The sequence below is a fragment of the Cryptomeria japonica genome, chromosome 8, assembly GCF_030272615.1.
Source record: "Cryptomeria japonica chromosome 8, Sugi_1.0, whole genome shotgun sequence".
Lineage (NCBI taxonomy): Eukaryota > Viridiplantae > Streptophyta > Pinopsida > Cupressales > Cupressaceae > Cryptomeria > Cryptomeria japonica.
In genome coordinates this window covers 339,862,361-339,884,631 of record NC_081412.1, presented here as the reverse complement: position 1 = coordinate 339,884,631, position 22,271 = coordinate 339,862,361, and the positions used below count along the sequence as shown (strand labels likewise).

The 22,271-nt window shown below is 37.3% G+C and overlaps 1 protein-coding gene across 7 annotated transcripts in view; it reads left to right on the top strand.

Moving 5' to 3' along the window:
* Nucleotides 1-21,150, top strand: part of LOC131078932 (diphthine--ammonia ligase) — a 211,421-nt gene extending 190,271 nt beyond the window's left edge. For all 7 annotated transcript variants that reach the window (XM_058016786.2, XM_058016782.2, XM_058016783.2 and 4 more), the window contains 2 exons: nucleotides 20,269-20,644; nucleotides 20,768-21,150. In XM_058016786.2, coding sequence (XP_057872769.2) covers nucleotides 20,269-20,644; nucleotides 20,768-20,992 — 601 coding nt within the window. In that variant the 3' untranslated portion in view covers nucleotides 20,993-21,150. The remainder of the gene's footprint in view (nucleotides 1-20,268; nucleotides 20,645-20,767) is intronic.
* Nucleotides 21,151-22,271: the final 1,121 nt, after the last annotated feature.

The window sequence follows — 22,271 nt, the reverse complement described above, 5'->3', positions numbered from 1 at the left end:
TTTGCCAAGACCTCTCCAAGTTTCATCTGGTAGCACGTTGACTCCAGACCCGCCATCCACAATAGTGTTTGTGAGCTTCTGTCCCATTATCTCTATCTCCACCGCGACGGGTTTCCGTCCAATGCTTACGGTGAGCAGCATAGGGTCTATGGCATCCGTACCAGGTTCCTTCATTGAAGCTGTACTAGGTGGTCCTGTCGTCGTTCGGTGCTCTTGGTCAATGGCGGTGTCACCGACTGCATTTGTCAGGGCCATCCTCAATTGCGGCATGGTCTGTAAGAGGTCGGATACCCGTACGGGTATAATGGTCTGTAACATCTGCTTAATGATAGTTTTTTCCGGTCCCGACTGAAGTGGGGTACTGGCAGCCGAATGCGAGGCCCTCCGTTCTTCTGCCATCGCACGTTCAATGTCTGCCCTGGCTTCCTGGAGTCTTTCCTTCTGCATGCGAGGGTCAGGATACATGGCTTTCTTGTTTTGCAATCTTGTGATTGCCAATACACCTTCCTCCAGTTCTTCTACCTCAACCATATTCGCCCCTTTTTGCTTTGGACACTCTATGTCCTCGTGATTCCCCGGACCGCACCATTTGCACAACAAACTCTCTGTGCCATCTCCATTTTGACACTACTGCGCAAAGTGATCCCATTCGTTGCATTTCCGGCATTAGATCATGGGTTGTCCTTTTGCATCGTACTGAATTCTACTCGGCGTGTTATTGTTGGACCTGTTGTTACCCCGTTGGTTGTTTCGGTACCCTCCAGGAGAGGCGTTTGAGTTTGCTGCCGACTTCGGAAGTGTCACTGGCGGTGTGACTTGGTCGGGTTCGGTGGAGAGCACTTGTGTGCTCCGTGCTTTCAAGTTGTATGGACATTCCTTAATGGAATGTCCCATTACTTTGCAGATGTCACAGAAGGCTTTTTGAGGGCAACTCCCCTTAGTGTGCCCTTCTGTCTTACAGTCGGTGCACCATAGTTCCTTCCCTTCCTTGCCATTTTCTTTGTCAGCCTTTAGTTCTTTCATCATCCTCATCATATCCCTTTGGAGTGCTTGTACGGTCTTGGATTCCCCGTCGCTGTCTTCATTCGTACTATCACCATCGCTCACCCAGCGCTTCTCTCGGGGGGTCTTATTTTCACTCTCAATATCCATTGCGCAGTTGTATGCTTCGTCATACGAGGGCGGAGGGACCACCTTCATCTTTCGTCTGAGAGATGGTACCAGTCCTTCAACAAACCATCTTTTCTTCAGGCCATCAGCCAGTTGGTTCTCCATTTTGTTGAGCAATTCCCTCAGCCTTCTGTTATAGGCCTGCACACTTTCACTTTTTCCCTGCTTGGTATTGTAAATTTCCGCCATTATTTCATTGTCATCCCGTAGGAGTTTAAACTCCTCTTGGAAAGCCTTCTTCAAATTGTTCCATGATGTTTTATACTGGGCATCCAGGTCCGTATACTAGTCAATCACTATTCCTTGCAGGGTGGCTGGAAATGCCTTCAACTAGTAATCCTAGTCGTCTTGGCCATTTGCCTCCCAAATGGTCACGCATGTCTTACAATGTCGTATGGGATCCTCCGATCCGTTTCCCATGAATTTTGGAAGCTTTTGTTTCTCTGGAATGTGTGCCATTGTTTTCGTCTGGAGGGTTTTATGTAGCGCTTGGAAGTTATTATATGCCCGGAAGGTATTATGTGTTTGGAAGGTACCATACGCGTTTGACATGGTTGGACCCCTGTCCGCAGGGCTTTGCTCATCCTCGCTGCTATAGTCCCTCCTTCCTGGGGTTTCTGGGTCTAACCCTCCTATTTAGGTTTCCTCTGACAAGGACAAATTCCTGATGTTGGATAATGTCGTTTGAAAAATATTGGCGATCTCTTCGTGCAGATTCCATACCGCCTCCTCTCCTTGTTCAAAATACTCTAACGGGCTGCTCTACGACTCGGCTCCGGAGTTTTCTTCACTTGACATTGAGTGTGGGGCCTGGTCAGCAAGATCTTCCTCCGCTACGTCTTGAAGTGGAAGGTTCCTGGCGACCTCCTCCAACTCCTTCCACGTACACGGTCTTTGTCTCTCCTGACTACGACTCCGACTCACACTCCGACTTCTGCTATGTTCCTCAGGGCTCTTTGAGTCAACAACTTCCCTTAGCCGTCGTCTCCGCTCAGCCTGTTCTTTTATGCGGAGGGATCTTCGTACGGTTCCCTCGTTTACTCCTTCGGTGGTAGTGGTACATTTGTCTTTGTTTGGCCGTAGGGGCATTGAATTGTCGGGGGTACGACACCGGCTTGTCTCCCTTTCCTCTTCCTCCCTACGGTTCCGCTCTTTGTACCTTTGGAGTGCTTGTTGCCGACGGAGTTCCCGTGCAGTTTCCTCTCTTCGGTCTTGGAGTGCAATCAGATTTTTGGCAAGCAACCTTGGAATACTTTCGAGTAGATCAAAGACGGGAGTGCTGACTTTGAGTTCACCACGTACCGTGCCTTCAGAGACGGCTCTCTCTTGAGCCTCCCTCTGCACATACTGCGTGACCGACACGTCCCACAACTCTACCAAGTCTATTGTCAACTGATCCTCTCGTGCCTCTTCCGTGGTACTTTCTTCGTGTGTGTCACTATCTACGACAGTTAATTGCTGGTTGAATGGTTGGACATTAATTCCTTCTGCCTGCAGCCATAGTTATCTCCAGGTTCGTACAGGCAACGATGCCAAAAATTTTAGTCCTTATGGTGAGGTTGGTAAACTCACGGATAAACAGAGATATCCCACACGTACCAACAATTCATGTAACAGAACATTAATATATATCAAAGCATAACCAACAATGACAGAACAACTATGACAAAATAATGATATCTTTATTGAATTCTCCAATATGCCAATACAATACCATCGTTGCCCAGGTTCCATCCATGCCATAAATAGACTCGATGGTTGGCCAAGTTGCCAACCGGCACTAACTACCAACTTCCCCACGGGAACCTTTCGACGACTCAAACATAACAAAACATAAACACCCGACCCCACTATAAACTAACATGTGTTATTGACCCCTAACACTACACATTAGAAATATAGATAGTGTCAAATGTCTACAAAATTCATGGAATATGAAATCCATGTCATCAAAAGTTCAAAACATATATCAAGTTCAACATAAAAGCTAGAGCCTAGAAGTCTAAGGCTCAGAGGAGCCAATATCAATGATCATTGATCACTTGACCCTGCAACCATCCTACGTGTGTGCCTAAGATAGGTCCTGGAACATTCTACAGCCATGATATCTGCCTGTGTCTTAGGCTCAAGCTCAGGCTCAGGCTCAGCCTTAGTGACTTCAACATCCTCATCCATTGTTGTTATATGGAGCCTAATCTGCTCAGAGGTTAAATTTTCCCCACTTTTATCGGTGCAGTTTGCCCCCAAATTATTCAACAGGGGTTTGGGGGTAGCACCCCCAAGACGAGGTCAAGGGGCAGCGCCCCTTGCAGGGTCTAGGGCAAAAACTCAAACAACTTTTATTTCATTCCTCTGTTTAATCTTTATTTGCATTTAATTGATATTTTCTACATGCAATTCCGAACATCCACATCATCCTTGGACATATTCACCGTTTATTTTATTTAAAACAAAGACTTTTTAAATTTTTTTGGCTTTTTTGGCCGAGTCTGAGTCCAGAGGCGCCTGGCCGAGGCAAGGGCGAACCGCCTCGGGACTCGGCGGCAAGTCTTGCCAAGACTCGTAGAGTCTTGTCAACAAAACTAGCCTAATCAGAGTTTTTGTAGCTTGATGACGTGAACTTTGAAGACTGTTGGTACATGATGCAAATGCCAAGTTTATTTTTAACATATTGGAGTACTTATTATTTTGCTGCTTTCTGGTGGATTAATTTTGCTTGTAATAGGAACCAAGAAAGATAGCTTACCAAAAAACATAGATATGGTCAAGTGGATGTAAGATAGATCAAATTTCTTATTAATTATTTGAATGCTGATTCATTGACCAGTGGTATGTCAACATGGGCTAAATATTGAAGCCCAATGTCTACAATTGTAGACAAGGGATGAGAATCTTTCCATCTTGAATTTTTCCAGAATATTTTTTGGCATATTTGACTCGAGAGTTAATGATCGAATGACTAAGTTGCTAAGTTCTACACCTTAACAACAATGTAGGAGGCCCAAGTTTGTCATGTCAAAAGTCAAGCATAAATCTGATTATAATTTTACATTCTTAATAGCATTTGATCTCACAATCGTTGATAGCAAAATCATCAACACAAACAACGAGAATCACAATATCATCACCACCACTTATGTTTAAGAAGCAGCTTTTGAGCTAGCAACTGCCAACACATAAATGGTTGAAAGTTAAACTAGCAGCATTTATAAATACGCGACATTGTCCAATTCATACAACAATGAATAAACAAATATCAAAACACAATGCTCATAACTTAAGACAACCTGGAGATGAGTTTGAGTTGTCATGCATATAAATTGGATGCTTAGGTCCTTATTTCTTGACCCAAGGGTGCAACAAACTCAACCACGTCGACAGCTGCTCCATCCGCCCCAACCAAGTGAACTTAGCACATTATCCAAAGAACAATCCCAAGTATGGTGTCAAGGTCAAAGGGAGGGAAACAGGACTTACGGGTTCTTCAATGAGATGTCTGGGAAGAGGACTATGGTGCATCCCATACTAACCGATGGTCCATACTCACTTCATATGGGTCATGTACATCATACAACTAGGAAGAGGACTACAATGCTTCTAATACTACACTGTATGTCCATGCTGAATCCTGAAATGGTGGTGTAGGTTGAAAGTATGATGTCCTCAAGTAATGAACCTTTCCAAGATGGTGGGTTTTGATGTCTATTGCCCATAGGTCATCAGTAACAAGTCTATCCACCTAGAAAGGGAGTAGTACTAGACATATAACACCACATGGCCTTGGTGATATTGTCAACTAACTTGTTTGCAATATGGGTATGAAATGTTACTACCTAGGATTTTTTTGACCCCACTTGCAATATTCACATTTTTTTATCATGCAAGCATTTAGTCAAATAGTTTGCATTCAAGTGGATAGAAGTGCATAATTCAATAATGCTTTTGGTAGATATCATAAATAATCACCATATAATTATTTTTCTCAATTCCAGATTTTTAATGATAATTTTCACCAAATTACGGAAATAATTATGCTCCAAATATCATTTGATAAATCATAAATGTGTACATTGCTGTTGTAGACAGATATATTCATAAATACATTACAGGCTGATGGCACATATCAAAATATAATTATTCATAAATTTATTGCTGACGATTGTTGAAGGAAGATTGACATTCCAATAAAAAACCCATTCTCATTCATTATACCTCCTTAAAGGCTATACGACTCTCCCAAAGAATGGTATGACCCATAGAAGCATTAGTCGGCAAAAAATCTCTACTGATCGTGATTAATCATTAGTTGTCTTAGGGCACGATTTTTTTCCCAAAAAATGATGGAAAAATCGGTCAATGATTTTCCATTATTTTTTAGGGTTTAAATTGCATTTAAATCATTAGAATAATCGGCCAAAAAATCGCAAAAAAACAATAACCCTAGAAATGGCAAAAAAACCTTAAAAGGACCACGAAATAGTTAAAAAACCCACGAATGTGCATTCATTGGTATCACGCGATACCTTTACTGCATTCTTGGTCACGTGAGAGGAGAAAATTGGCAGTAATTGGAATAGATTTTCATAATTTTGCTTGCTGAATTCTCGTCTCATTTCCCCAATTCTCAATTATTATAAGGTGAAGAAGCAGTAGAATCAGCATCTACTCTCCTCCCAAAGAAGGATCAATGAGGGGAGGAGGTGACGGCAAAGGTTCAGAGGAAAGGCAATTAGGCGATTCGTTCCCATGTGCCTCCTACACAGTAGTCATGATGCCTTATTCCTCTTCGATCGGAGATCCAGACTAAGCAATCGCTTTCTTTCAAGCCTTGTCATGATAAACCATGCTTGATTGTAAAATCAGACCATAATAATTAAGAATATATTTATTTTATTATTGAATTTATAATATTTTTTAGAATTTCTATTAATCATTTCAATAATAATTGTAAAAAAGTAAATCTCATTTAAAAATCAATAAAATATATTTTTTATTAATTATAATCATAATCTTAATTTAGAATTTTTAATAATAATTATAATTATAATTTTAAAAATTAAATCTAATTTAAAAATCAATTAATATATTTTTATTAATTATAATCATAATCTTAATTTAATAAAAAATTCTATATAATTATAATTGTAACCTAATGCATGTACTTAACTCATCCTCTTAACTCATAATGCATGTCCTACACTCGTCCTCTTATAATACAAAGAAAGTTATTTATTATTTTATTTGACACTATTTTTTTATGTAAATTATAACAAAATAAAAATTGTGAATTTTTTATAAAGTCGTAGACGGAAGGTCTAGGGAAGGACCATCATTTCATGTCTAGCTAGTTAAATATCCACTCTCAGTTCATTTAGAATCACAAAAAAAAATCAATTCGATGTAAACAATAAAGAATATGTATAGAATTTGTTTGATTCTTAATCTCAAAATGCATTAAAGATTTCCACTAGTAGTAAGTGTTTTTTTAAGTCCACTCTCTACACTATAAAGAAAATCTATAGCACCAACCTTCATTTATAAAGAAAATCTTGCAAAGTAAGTGTTTTTTTAAATCCACTCCCTACACTATAAATCAAATATTGGCTAGGCTTACTCGAGTGCAAATTCTACTCTTCCACTTCACTTCATCTTAACCCCCTTGCTAGTTTTCTGCCAACTTAATATAGCTGTGAGTGATGCACTAAGGTAGCACTAACTAAAAAACTATTACATCAAACCTACACCAAGAGATTTTCTTGAGCAAGGATTTTGAGATCCTAGTGGAGACGAACTTGGATCCTCATATTACTCAATGAGCTAGGACGGGCTCTTACCCAAGAACTTCATCATTGGGACCTCCTACTCTCTAGCATGAGTGTTCTATTTGTACTAGCAAGAGTCATTGGCTACATTTGAGTTGTTGGAACTTTGTACTTCATTTATATGTTGACTTTGTACAACTATCACCATCTAGTGTTATTATTTAAGTACTATAAAGTATGTTTTGTGCAATGCAATATAGTCAGCAATATGAATATGAACAAGAATAATCTATTTTTGACAATTTATGGGTTAAACCATTAAACTCTCTATTTTATAAACTCTCTATATCTGTATGCTATGGAAATGCCCTTAAATTGGAAAATAAATAGTTTTTGTATCTTTTTTTACAATTTATATGTTTTTTTTCAAAATCCAAATTTTTCACGTTTTTCTCAAAAATAATTATACTTTTGGTTTGCCGATTTTTTCCCCAAATGTTTTTTGCTGCTATGGTATGACCCCCTCCAAATAATGGTACAATAACTTGTAAAGGCTGCAACTACTTTGAAGAGGCCACAGATGGCTTTGGAGAACCCATAAAAGGCTGCGCTAAGTATTGATAAGGATTTAAAGCGTTCTAATATGCATGGATCCTTCTTTGGAGGACTTCGCAATGTGTGCACCCTTTGAAGGCTCGTGGGTGGTGGTACCATGGGTTAGTGACCTTGGGACAAGATAGTGTTACCTCATATGCTGATTTTACACAAAGGTTGATTAACAGGTTTGGCAAAAAGGACCTTGAGCTACACTTCAGAGAATTGGCACAATTGAGATAGGTGGGAGTAGTTCGCTCCTACATTAGAGTTCCAAAAACTCTCAGTTATGGTCACTGATGTTTTAGAGCATAGGTTGATTGTTGTATTTATGGAGGGATTGATAAAACCACTTTGTGGTTGGGTCAAAGAATTTGATCTGAATACCTTGCACAAGATTCCATCAAGAGGGCCCGTAACATGGAGAATTAAGCACCTAAACAAAATCCCAGCCAAAACCATTTCCACCAAAGAAGGATAAGAAACAGTTCCAAAATGAGCTGCCAAAGAGGAAGAACATGGATGATGAGGTTACGAATGAAGTACACACGAAAAAGATTTGCTTCTCTTGCAAAGAACCTTGGTAGCCTAGTCACAAGTGTTTGGGAAAAGAGAAGGTTCATTACATTGTAGTGGTTTCAGATGTTGAGGAGAAGATAGAAGGAGCTACTGACAGTGAGTAGGATCACTCAAATGAGGAATCGACTAATGTGGAATGACATCTATTGGAAGAAGAGAAGGGGGAACCATCACCACCCATTCTAATACTCTTAGGTGTAATTAATTCAGAGTAAGAGGGGTCTTACTAGGGCAGCGGTTTACTATCTTGATTGATAATGTGGTAACCCAAAACTTTATAGATGAAGCCCTAGTGGCCAAGAGGGGTTTATAGACATTGGGGAGACCAATGTATATGGCTTCAAAGGTTTCAGTGTGATGGTTGCATATGGCTTCACATTGACTTGTACTAAGTGAGTTCCATAGTTGAGTATAACATTGGGTAATTGCATTGTGATCGATGATTTTTATGTAGTAGGCATTGGGGAGACCAATGTATAGTCTCGGGAATTCAATGGTTACACTCATTAGGGAAGTACTCACAAAAACCTTTAAACCATGGAGCTGAAGTTTAGAGTGGATGGAAAGAAGATGGTTCTAAAGGGTATGTCCAATGGCGCACTCAAGATCATGACTGGTAAGAGGATGGAGAGTATATTTAAATATGGTGACGTTGCTTGGGTGGTCCAGTGTTTGATTTCTTCTAAAATCCCTTCTAGTGGTGATGAATAGTATCATGTGGATATCCAATCCATTTTGAATAAGCACAGTGTGGATTTCATTGACATTCCTCCTAAGATTCTCTTGACAGGGGTTCTGAGGATGTGATTGAGCTAGAGATGGGCTCTAAGCCCACTATCAGTACTCCTTATTGGTTTCCAAAGAGATACACAGAGGAGATTGAGAAAACGATGGAGAAGTTATTGGATATGGGACACATTAGTCCTAGCTCAAGCCCTGTTGCCTATTTTAAATTTTTTTAAATGACTTTGACTTGCAAACTTGATTAAATCTTCTTGAGTATGACAAAATTTTCTTGGAGCCTATTAAAATTGTTGAACCTTGTGAATACAAAACTAATGAGCACTTTTCCATGAACCCATTGATGACCTTAAAGAGGAGCTTCGACCATGATGGATCCCTAGATACTTTATGATGCTGCTATGTCAGTCTTTTTGAACTTGTCACCCTCATCCTTGGAAACACTGAAATCTTTAGCCCACGTGCCTGCTAAAATTTTGACAATTTTTTTCTAAAAATCAGCTAGAAAACTTTTCTGTTCTGATCACTTAACATTATTTTGTTTTCAGACTGACAGACAATAGGGAGATGCCTTTTTTTTTTGGCTTTTCATTGTAAAACTTCAACTTGGGCATTTACTATGAGTATGAATGTTTACTTGGGCAGCGGTTTACTATCTTTGTTTACTTGTAATTACAAAAGTGCAAGTGATGAGTCTACTTGCCATTAAAAAATTGTTTTTACATGTAAACTTGTTGAAAGAAAACTACAATTTTACAATTCTGAAATAAAAATTAAGTGTCAAAAGACACTTATGCAGCAGCATGTTTAGCCATGTATTCTTCAAACTTCTGGATTGTTCATCGCAGCTCATAGGGATTTGGCTCATTGGTATTGTTGGCAACAGCAACCGTTTTGATAACAACATCACAGCAGCTAAGAACTGTAAGTCTATGTTTCTCTAGAACAGTTTGAATTTCTTCCAAAAAGGTTTGGTATTTCACCAAAGCCTCAATTGATGTAACTGAAAACTGCTCAGCTTCCCATTCCTAATAAATCTTTCTTCTCAAGTCAGAAAGAACTTCTTCAGACAACAACTCCTCATCTTGACTTACAATCTTACAAGAGATTTTCTCAAAATGTGAAACAACATCTTGCACCATTTCCATGCGCAATCTCGAGGCGTCGTCAATTTCTTGAATGAGTTCTTTCAGAACAAGGGATTTATTCTCTAGAAGTTCTCCAAATTCTATATACATGGTTATGGTAGGAATAATGTCATTTTATTGTAGAACATCCAACTTTTCTTGTGGCAACCTATGCCAAACTCTTAAGCTGTTCTCAAAATTTTCCAGATTCTGTTTGAAAGCCTCAGAAGTCTGGTTCAATCTTACCTTGGTCATTTCCAGTTTGACCATCACTTGGAACATTTTCTTCACCACTTGAGCACATTGATCAGAAATTTGATCTACCCAAGAATCAATTGCCTGTGACTTTTGAGCAGCTCGTTCAATTTGTTTGACTAATTCTTCTGAGACAAAAGAAGTTGAAGGATTGATCATTTCCTCGAAAGATTTACTAATCTTTTGGATCACTGAGATAAGCTGCAAATTTTCCTCTTTCAGCTTGTCTTTCTTTGTTAGAAGTTCATCATATCTCTGCACTAATGAAGTTACTGAGTGTTGAGCATCATGCATGACAACCGCATGTGTTTGCTTACCAAGTTCCACCCTTGTGATTCTGTAATCTGAAGTTTGCATCTCTTCATGTGGCTTGTCCACAACTGGTTCAACAATTTCTGTAACTTTCATTATGTCGCTATCTACTATCATTCTTGACACTGTTCTAGCCCTTTTAGCAACCTTGGGTTTAGACTTTTTAAGCTGTTAAAAATCAATGATGTCAGGAGAAATTTCCTGCTTCTTTCTCTTAGGAGTGAAGGAGCTAAGCCATGGAGGTAAAGCCATCGAATTTATTTCAAAAATAGCTAGAGCTGGTGAAGAAACAGGCTCCATTTGAACTAGAGTTGTTACCCTGGGAGAAGTTTTTGTCTGAACAACAATCATCGCTTGCTCAACAGGTAAAGAATGTGATGATTCCATCATAAGCTTCTCAAAATTTGAAGCAGAAGCATCAATTTCTGCCAACGACAAGCTAGGCAAAGACACATATGCAGGATTCTCATAAAAAATGTTCATCATGGGGATGATCAAGAGATGGTTCTGATGCTAAAACTGGAATAACATTCCGAACGGACACGCTCAATGGGATAGGAGCAATGTGAATGGTGGAAAAAGAATCCACATCTGTGTCAAAAGGAGACATAGGCACTAAAGGAATCTAAGATGGAACTTCGTGAGGTGACTCTGAAGTTGTGGACTTAGGAGCATCATCTTGTTGTTGTTCTTTCTCTAGATCTTCAGAATCAATAACCTGAATACGAAGTTGCGGTTTCTCTTTTCCTTTCACTGTCGCTTCTTCAGGAGGAATCACCATTGCTCTACTGACTCTTAACTTAATCCGTGTAGCAGAAGATGATGCACATTCCTTGTTATCAACTTTGATTTCAGAATTGCGTCCAATAGGCCTTGTAGAGTCATCATCTTTGCCAATTCTGATCTTGATAAGTCTAACACCATTACTTTTGAGCCAAGCATTGGTGTTAGCCAAAATAGGTTGGAATCCATCCAAAGTGGAGGTACATTCTTTCTATGACCATTGAATTGATGGAAGTGGTGCTTCATCAACTCTCTTTTCAACATACTCGGAATCAAGCATGTTCCCGGAATCAACCATTCCTTCAAGAATATTTGTCAGGTTCAAATCAACAATTTGCTTGAGTGTGAGCCTGCAGTAATCCATCCTTTGAATTTCCTCTTCTGTGCGAAGATCAACCCGGATGTCTTCTATGTGATGCACATGTGTGAAAGATCTTTTAATCCTTTCTTTCATGCTCCGGTAATCAAAATCTTTCCTTGTTTTGAATCTTTTGAGCTTGATTTCCTGCATCTCAGTCTCCATGGCTTTAGCTTTTGTAGACGTCATGAGGGAATATCGACCAATCTGCAATGGGTTACTTGATGATATCCCCATTCCAGCCTTGTGTCGAATTGATTGTTGTGCATGAACTGCCATAATTTGTCTTCCCAACTCCATAAGGATGATATTGTTAGTTGGGTATCTCGTAAGCATATATGGCTGCCTGTTGTAGCATCCAACGCTCATGTACGTAAAAGTTGGGAATTGAAGGAAAAGGCAGCCATATTCATTCACCCTTTCCCATGCAGCATCTGACACTCTTCTATTCTTTAGTGTTTTATCAAATAAACACATGTAGTGACAAAAGAAAGCATCTTGAACTCTTCTATAATGGATCCTATTGGGAATCAAGGGTAGCTGATCATAATATTCCCACACAGGCAAAAGTGATCGATCACCCTTGGTAGAAAGACCAAGGAAATGTCTGAGTGATGTTGCTATATATACCAAATATGAATTCATGTAGAAGGACAAAGTGGTAGGAACTTTGGCAAGCTGTTCACACAAAGCATCGCTAATAATCTCACCCCAAAGGATGTGTTGGGATTGCCTGATGAGCACAATGAATTGGTACATCCATGGTTCGAAGATATTAGAATGCTCCAAACCCATGATTCTGCTTAAGAGAGTAATTGTGTCACCAATGTCTCCCTTAAAATTGCAGCAAAATAGCTTGGCCCACCGGGTGAGACAAGTTCGGGGCTCGTGAATCCATTTATTAATATGACGCTTGCATTCCTTCTCCCTTTGTACATAATACTCTACTGCACTTTCTTTTGAGATTTTCACATAAACAGGAGCTGTAGTTACTTTGAAAATCTTTTCGATGGTTTCAGCATCCAAGCAAATGAAAACCTCTCCATCATCTCTGATAGTTCTGGTTTCTTGATCAAAATGAGCAGCACAAGCAAGAATAGATTCCGGCTCTAGGGCAGCCACCGAGAAAGAGGAAACAAGATAAATATGACTGCCCAATAAGTGTTGCATATTGTGATCCTTGGGTTTCTCAACCCTTTTAAGGAAATTTGACATATCCACATGTCCGATTTCTATATCTTTAATCTCCTCCAATGAAGAAGAAACTTGAGAAGGAGAAATCTTGTTCTGGTATTTGTCATATTTGTACTTCATCTTCTTGTGGGAAGATGATGCCGGCAAATCAGTCATTGAACAAGAATCTGTAATGCTGCAATAAAAATCTAGGAGTGTCAAAGCAACATCATGATCTACAGAAGAAGCCATATTATCTTCTTCAAATGGGAAAAACTCAAACCCTAGCCCTAAGGCTCTCAAAGGAGTAATGAATGAACAAGAGGCTTTAAAGGCATGGCTTTTGACCAATTTTGGATCTTGAGAGGTATACTGCAAGTATGAAAATGGGGAAAAACTCTTGTGAAGACACAACTACAATCGAGTTTTAAAATTCCGATTGCAAGTAGACTTAGAATGGGAAAAACGAATGAAGATGTGGCGAACGAATGCAATGGTGGGAATAGGGATTTTGACATGAAGAAAATGATGGAAAGAATGATTTTGAGAAATGATGGTAAACTTATATGACCATGGACAGGTATGGAAAGAGACATTTTCAGCTTGGCAACTTGTATAGAGGGAAAAACTTCACCTTGCAATCAGATTTGTAAAGCCCGAAAACAAGTAAATGAGTTGAAAACTCAACATTTGTTACTCTGTAAAAACAACGTTCTAGTCTTTTTACCAGAAGGGAAGGACAATGTTACAACCGCTACCTGTAATCGGGTTTCAAAAACCCGAATACAAGTAAATGTGGAAAATTTGCAAGAGGGGAAAACATGCAAATTCACAAGTTGTATTCAAAGAGCAAAACAACTTGGGAAGATTATATAGAAACCCGAAATCTGAGCAAGATCATGATTTATTTATAAATTTGATCAAACAAGAACATAAAGATGCCAAAAAACAAATAAAACAACCACTTGAAATTAAAAGAAAAACTAAAAACACATACCTTGCTTGATCAACTGCCCTAGGCAAAAAGAAATGGAGAAAAGATATGCCCTGAAATGCTTTATAAGAGGACAATAGAACCTCCACGTGTGAGCTCTAAAGCATTAAAAAAGGCATGAATAATGAACAAAATGCGCAGAAAACGTTTAATAAAAACATCTCCTATTTGGCATCAAACACCAAGCATTGAATGTTGAATGTCACGAATGCCAAACGTGGCGGAAACCATGAGCAAAAACGCCAAAAACGCGGAGCTTATACAATGAACAATGAATCTCCAAGATGCAAAACGGATTCAACAAGTCCAAATCGCTGTTACAAGAAAAGCGCTAACTCTTACTTGGGTCGGATTTTTGGCTTGACACAAGAAGTTTGATGCCCATGGAAGAGAAACACGTAGTCGGGTTATAAGGATCCGACTACATGTAAAGGGCATGTACTTAAAAAAAACCCAAGCAAGGAAAGATGTAGTCGGGTTATAAAAATCCGAATACATGTTTTATATTAAAAACCTCCAAAATCGGGTTTCAAAGACACAAAAGCAAAGACATGTAAAAGAAGCACTAAAAGACTTGTAATCGGGTTTTAAAATTCCGATTACAAGTTTTAAAATAAAAAAGAGCAAAGGAAAAATAGGAACTTTAATGAGAAATTACAAGTTGTCATAAACTTGTTATTTTTAATCACCTGTAATATGATCAAAAAGTCCCTACAAAACAACTTAAAAGACAAATAAGGGAAATGGAAAAGAAATAACAAGTTACAAGTTACACATATTTTATAAACTTTCACTTGTAATTGTTTGAAAAAGCTCTTATAACTTAAAACAAAAGTCTCTTTTACTTGCAAAAGAAGGAAAATTTTCCACTTGCAGTTTAGAGATCAAAACCCAATTTTGAAGGAAAGACCAAGCAAACAAGCTCAGAATGCGATGAAATTTGAAATGTGGATCAAGGATGAACTGAAGATTAGTCCAGTTCAGAAAGGAGCAAGAATTTTGCCTTGAAAAGCATGTCTTAGAGTAAAATCTTCACTTTTGAATAAAAATTTTAAAGGAGTTGTCCAATATTATGAATACAAAATTACGGACAACACAGAGTTTCATAACCTTATTGCCACACTTAAGGTGCACTTTTCAGCTCGCAATGGCACTAAAGGAGTGGACTTTTAACACTTAAATTGCTCCTTTATGTTTTAGGTAAATTTTCATAGACTTCTTGCCGCTTTTAACTGCCGGGCAGATTTTTTTTCCTTAACATTTCCATCACAAATGTGCACCTGTCATCTCAGTTAGATGTCTCCAAATGCTGTAGGCATGCTTTCATAATGTTTCTGCCATCTTTTAGTTTGCTGCTTCTGCCTTTTAACTTAGGTGCACATTATTCATTCCTTTGCCCCTTTGCCCCTTTACCCAAATTTAGGGCAGAACTTTTAGCTGACTTTACCACTAAAGAGAAGCACTTTTGTTTCTTTGACAAACCTATAACTCTCTTTGTGCCCTTTTTGTGTATAGTTTCTGTGTGGCATTGCCACCTAATTTATGCACAACTTGTCAACCTCTTTCTTCTATAGGCAGAGATTTATCAACCTGTTGCCAGTGTTCTGATGTCCTTGGCAGAAATCAGTAAGGTCTTAACCTTTTTAGCTGCTGCATAATAGAATGTTGGGATGACAAAGCTACCTGAGAAGTGTGCGTAGGGTTTTATAACTGGTTTCTGCTTTTCTGAAGTGCTTATCTTCATTTTATGTACTCTTTGAAACATAACTAAAAAATACTCCTTAGTCCCCTGCCTTGTTCATTGTTCTGTCATGCTACTGATTGTATTCAACAATTCTGGTCTTTTCATGTTGTTTTTATGTCCACCCTCTAATTTCTACTATTTGTTGTTTTGTCAAATGAGGAAAAAGGATAACAGCTCATGTATAGATAGATAGATAGATATAGATATGTGCTTAATCCTGATTAGGTTGGCTCAAATGATACCACTAAAAACTTAGGTCATCCTTGCTCATGAAAATTTTGTTTTTTCACAAACTTTTGTGGGTGCAACACATTTATGCAAAACCCTGCCAAAGAATATTGTATGGTGTGAATAACTATATATCTATATATGTGCTTAATGCTGATTAGGTTGGTTCAAATCCCACCACTAAAACTCTAGGTTGGTGTTGCTCATGAAAATCTTGTTTTTTCATGTGAAAACTTTCAGGGGTATAAATATTTATGCAAACCCAATAACCCCCCCGCCCCTCCCACCAACTCCCCCGCCCCCCCCACAAAAAAAAAGTATTGCATAGTGTGAATAACTGTATATTTTGTCTATAGTTTAGTGTGTAGGGGAGTTTTAGACATAGAAGCAATAAATGGGAAAAAAAACACAATTAGTTGCGATTAATCACAAATAGGGGTGGTAGTTGATTTTAGTTTTTACCCCAGATTATTTTGATTCCTTGAAAAATTTGTTGACTATGGTTTTTGTAATGTCCCCTTATAAGATCCTTAGGTTTGGGACCAATTTCCTATATTTTCAATTGCAAGAGGCTTCTTCTATTAAACTTATAAGCTTGGATAAGTTCAAGAGTAACAATTGATGGAAATTAACCTGATTTGCAATGATCACCCTTACATTCAATAGCCTTAAACAAAAGATCGATCTAGTTGTAAGGATTATATCAATCTAGATATCTTTCGATATGCATGAATAAAGGATTGTATTATAAGTATATTGATCAAGATTGTATCTGAGACTTTGAAGTTTATAATGTTCTCTCTTATCTAAGAGTTGAATGATAATGAAGGTCTTGATATGATATATTGGTCAAGAGTAACAATATTGCTCTTCCTGATATCCTCTTATTATGAATGCAATCGTATCTATTCTGATTGGAAGAATATATATCAAAATATATATGCCGACTGCTTTTCCTGAGACTACTTGGTGTATATGCAATGGTATTTGTTACAAATCAGAGAGTATATGCTATTCCTAATATCTTTGGTATAATATATGTGAATTACACTGCTGCTGATCAACCCAGTCTGATCGCTTGACTGATGTAGTATTTGTAATAGCGATGATCTGGTTTCAGGCAATCGCTGTTTCAGATGTATGTCTTGATGCTTATGCAATACTGGATCGCTGTCTCTGATTAACTTCTCTATGAATATGCGGTCTGAATCTTTTATCTGCTAGTAGATAACCTCCACTTGAATCTGCAGAACTGATTGAATATTGATTGAATGGTAAACTGAATTGAATGCCTTTGGAAATGGCGTTGATGTCTCATCATGTTGATCGTACCTCAAAGTAGATAAGTACTCAGTGATTAGTTAATATCATTTAACATATACTTCTTGGTGGTGATAATGATATTGTGTTTGTTTACTTGCTGATTGTTACTTATATCATTACTTGATCGATATAAACATTATTTAGTCCGGCAACTGAATCTGCATCATAACATACTTCCTTGGAGGCAATATCATATTTGTTTTTGCCAGTTCGAACCAAAAAGGATTGCTAAGTGCACATTCTCTTATATAATCACTGTGTCTTCTTCATTGTCATAAGTCCATTCCCTGCTCCTTATTCATAAAGATAATACAAGTAGATTTCTCACCATACTATGCCATGAATCTTAATTTATCGTTCTTGCTATGTACAATCTTATTTAGAGGTGTCCATGGACCAGAGTATGTTATTTATGCTTGCTTGGTTTTAGGGTTTGGATGGGGACATCACAGTTTTCCATGGGTTCTTGGTGTTTAGATGTGTTTAAATAATGAAAAATTGGTGGAAAAATCACCAAAAACTCTCACTGTCCTGCATGATCTACCTACACAGTTTTTGCCCTTTTTTGGAATTTGCAACTAGCTTTTACACCATTTTTGCGCGGCATATTTAGCACAGCTAGAATGCAAGGGATTCGTCTCTATATTCGACAATGCGCTCAAATTCAAGTATTGGCAACTTTTAATAAGTCAATTCAATCATTGAATGCTTCAACAATAAGGATGCATGATTACTGAATATGGTTGCAGATTATGATTTTACGTGAGGTTTGTAGCCCTACTCAATCTTCCCAAGATCTTAGCTTTGAGCATTGAATATTGGATCTGCTCTTCACCTATTTTCTCGTTTATGGCCTTATTTTAATGATGTGTACTTGCAACAGAGCAACTTGATGGTAGGCAATTTCCAGTTATTTTATAATATCATCTTACCTTTTTTAAAAAGAATTTAATTGGTAGTCATTCTCACTATCTGTGTATTTAGAAAATGGTCATTATCCTATCAACCATCTTGTCAAATATTTCAAATTAGTAATTATGGACATGCATTTCAGTACATCTCGTAGGTCATTTGAAGCAAGCAATATTTTTTTGATGAACAATGGCCATATTACTTTTTATCTATGTTATTGGATCTGCTTGTAGATTGGCTGGATCTAGGTTCAATTCAAACCAGATATGTGATCCAGTCCAATCTGGCTGCGAGTGGGGTTAGGTTCATCTAGGATGAACCCGAGCGAACTCAAGGGAACTCAAGTGAACCTTAAGGAGGATCCATCCATTTTTTTGGGTTTCTTTTTGTTTGTCTTTTTCAAATTCCACCTTTGACATTGCCTATTAAAAAATTATGAAAATAGTGTACACCATGAAGGTTTGCAGTTTTGAAGGTCTTCATTTGTGCTTTGTAGTGGGGGCTTTGCCCCTTGACCCATGCTGTATTGCAACAAGGAATGTGCCAGGGTTGCTACCCTAAACTACATGAGGGGGTTTCCCCTCAATCTCACTAGGAGTGATGCCCCCGAACCCCCACAAAGCAATTGCATCTTGGCGTGCAACGTGTGCATCAAAGAGTTGAAGGCTAATTAATGATTTGTTTTCCTTGTTTTACATACAGTCATGCAATACATTAGGTCAAATGGCAAGTTGTTAAGCAAGTGAAGTTTTTTGTGATCAAGGACTTGACAAGCAATTGATAACTTTGGATTGAGTGTTCATCCAATAAAAATTGATACTTAACAATTTGTGAGCTAATCTCAATTCGATTTGCTCAATACATCTCTATGCTGTGGAAATGCCTTTAAATTTCAAAAATAAGAAGTTTTTGTCACTTTTTCTACATTTTAATATTTTTTTGTCCGACTATTTAAATCCCAAATTTTTCGAAACATTTTGTTTTGGTTTACCAATTTTTTCCTTAAAAAGATTTTGGCTGCTATAGTTTTAGATCTCAAGGAGCTTTTCCTAATAGTATGAAGAGAGTTTCTATATCACATACTCTTTTAGTTTGAGTTGTCTCAAAAGAGAGACTAAAATGCTCACAATATGCCTACAATATTTTTGTTACCAACATGACATAGCAACTCTCTCAATCAGACAACTATCTGAATTACAAGGGGTCCAAGTTCATGAGATCAAGAAGGTAAATTAGATGATAGGTGCATTTGTTCCAGGATTCTTCTTTCTCAAGCCTTGACAAATATGCACAAGGCTAAATGAAAGATGGACCATAAGAAACTTCCATAAAGGAACCAATTTCCAATGTTTAACTTTATACCAAGCAGTTGCTTTTTAATGCAGACAATTCATTAATGACGAGATGTTTATTTCATTTTAAGCATTCAGGGCATCCTCAAAGAGTCGAGAGTTTCACAGGATCACGCATCTAGATAGAGCTTAATTCTTTTATAAAAGGCAGTTGATGTCTAATTAAATTTCAATGTGACAGGTTTATAAACAACAGATACCTCTTTAGCAATGATAACTAATTGAAATACACTTCCTCACATAGGACATGTCTCAGAGAGTAGTCAATATACCTTAGAAGTTGGAGAAATACCCCAGTATGATAAGCCAAACAACCAAAGATGCCAAGTCATCAATTCGATTGTTGTGATGTCATTTATTCAACTTTAGTAACTAGGTTGAACTAAATCCATTATCAGGAAGGAGATGCAATGATTCATAAACACAATGGTTTGGAAGAGGGTTGTAAGGGATTCAACTTTTAAATCCTGAATAGCATTGTTTTTCCTCGGTTGCACTTCAGGCCTAAAGCTCTACTCTATAACAGAGATACTCAACATCATATAATCTGGTTGATATTGTAAAATCCAGTTTGGTTTTTGCTTTCTTTTGAGAATGAAGATTTAAAGTTAAAATGAATTTATAAGACAGAAGAATTTCTTATGACATTTCCAAATGCTTTACAAAGTTAAAATTTTTGAGATTAGGATTTTCCACTCCTATAACAAATGTCTGTAAACCATGCTTCCTTTCATACTTAATTATAGCCATTCCTGTTGTATATTGAATTTTCAGTTTCTTCAGTTTAGGAGAAGCAGATTTGTTAATCTAGTTTTGTGAATCTGCTTTAATTTTACAAACATAAGTTATTGAATGTTTCAGGGCATTAGTGGAAGTCAAACCAGTTGTCTATGTTCCTCTTTGTGAGGATGATCATGATTCTGATGATAAGATTATCGACGATGTAAAAGGTGTTGCAGATGCCGACATTAATGAGATTGAAGGCTTTAGCTATGTGCAAATGACTTCTTCATGCTGTGAAAGCTTTGATGTATGTGGCCATTTATGTGCAGCTACACTCACACTTGCATCAGATGCAGTATACAAGATCTGTACTCAAACACTTCATGATGTATGTACCATCCAATCGAGTGATAACATCGAACAGAATAAATCATTAACAAACATTGCAAGATTTTGTATGGATGTCCTTCATAAAAGGTTGCAAAAGGCTTGCCTCTTTTGGGAGGATGTCATGGTAAGGCTTTCTTGTGATGGATTAATTTCTGAAGTTTTGAGGTTGTGAGAATTTTCTTGTATTCATTTTAATTTGGTATTTTCTTGTATTCATTTTAATTTGGTAATATTTTTCTGTTTGCAGAGCTTCAGAGTATACTTCGTTTCAAATGTAGTTCCCTTTGATAAATTGAAAATGGCATTCACAGAAGCATCAGAAATATATGGATTTTCCAAAGAGCCAGCATTGTTAAAAAATGATACTACTTTTGGATCGCCTGTAACAAGTTTTATCCCAGTTTTGGGTGTTGGAGGAAATGCAGAAATCACTGATGTTATAGCATGTGAGTTGTTTGCATCTCGTTCTTGATGGTCCAATGTGTTAAATGGCATTACAAGTTTTCTACCAGACTACATATTTTTACCACTTTTGTAATATGCCTTGGGGATTTTCCTTTGCCTACATACTGGCACACTCGAAGTTTTAAATTTTTTATATTGCATATCTCAAAATTTTGAGTCATTTTATGTATGAAGTCTACTTTAGAAATAATGTCCAATTAGCTTTTGATATCATTTAACAGTAAAAAATAGACTCGACTAAAACCAGGTATACAACAAAGTACCAAGTATTTCTTTTCCAATTAGGTAATATGGAAATTTCAAAACCTGTAATGAAGAGTTCTGTGTGAATTTTGCAATTTTATTTGACAGTAATTACATCAAGTTTGGGGACTAAAACATATTGTCAATGCAAATATGATGTCCATACCATAGCAGCAAAAATTGTTTGGGGAAAAAATCGACAAACCAAAAGTATAAGTTATATTAAAAAATGATAAAATTATAGGAATAGAATAAAAAACTAGTATTTTTTTTAAAATCAAGGGCATTTCCATAGCATAGAGATATTGAGAGCAAAAAAAATAGATAGTTTATGTAGAAAGTAGACTTTTATTCATATCATTGATTACATTGCAAAAAACATACCACGATATCATAAATAGTAACTAGATAGTGACAGTTGACAAAATGTCAATTACAATATACTTTGTGACTTCGTACAAAGTCAACCTATAAACTAAATACAAAGTTCCAAATAATCAAATGTAGCCAATGACATTTTAGAGGCTAGGAGGTCTTGATGTCGAAACTCCTGGGTAAGAGCCTCTCCTAATTTTTTCAATATCATGAGGATTCAAGTTGGCGTTCCTCAAGATCTCAAAATGCTCAAGCTCATGAAATTCATCATCATCAGTAATCCACTCAAACTATGGATCAATCTCATCAAGTTCAATTGACTTGTCGTCCTCAATAGTACTTTTGTCCATTTATAAATTAGGCTTTTTCCTATGAGTGAAATTCATAATGAATACAATTTCAACTATTGCTAGTATATTAAAGTCTGACCTTGAGTTTCCTTTAAATTCAAGCGAAGATTGTAATGAAAAAACACTAAGTCATTCATTTGTTCTATTAGTCGATTGCATTTCTTGGAGTGTGTGTTCAAACACTCCAAGTCCGTCACAACCGAATGAGCTACATGGTTGGCTCAAAATGCACTTCGCCATCCATCTAAGATTTTTGGTTTCATGACCAAAAAAATCCCACTTCATTGGAAAACACATTAATTGGAGATAACATCATAT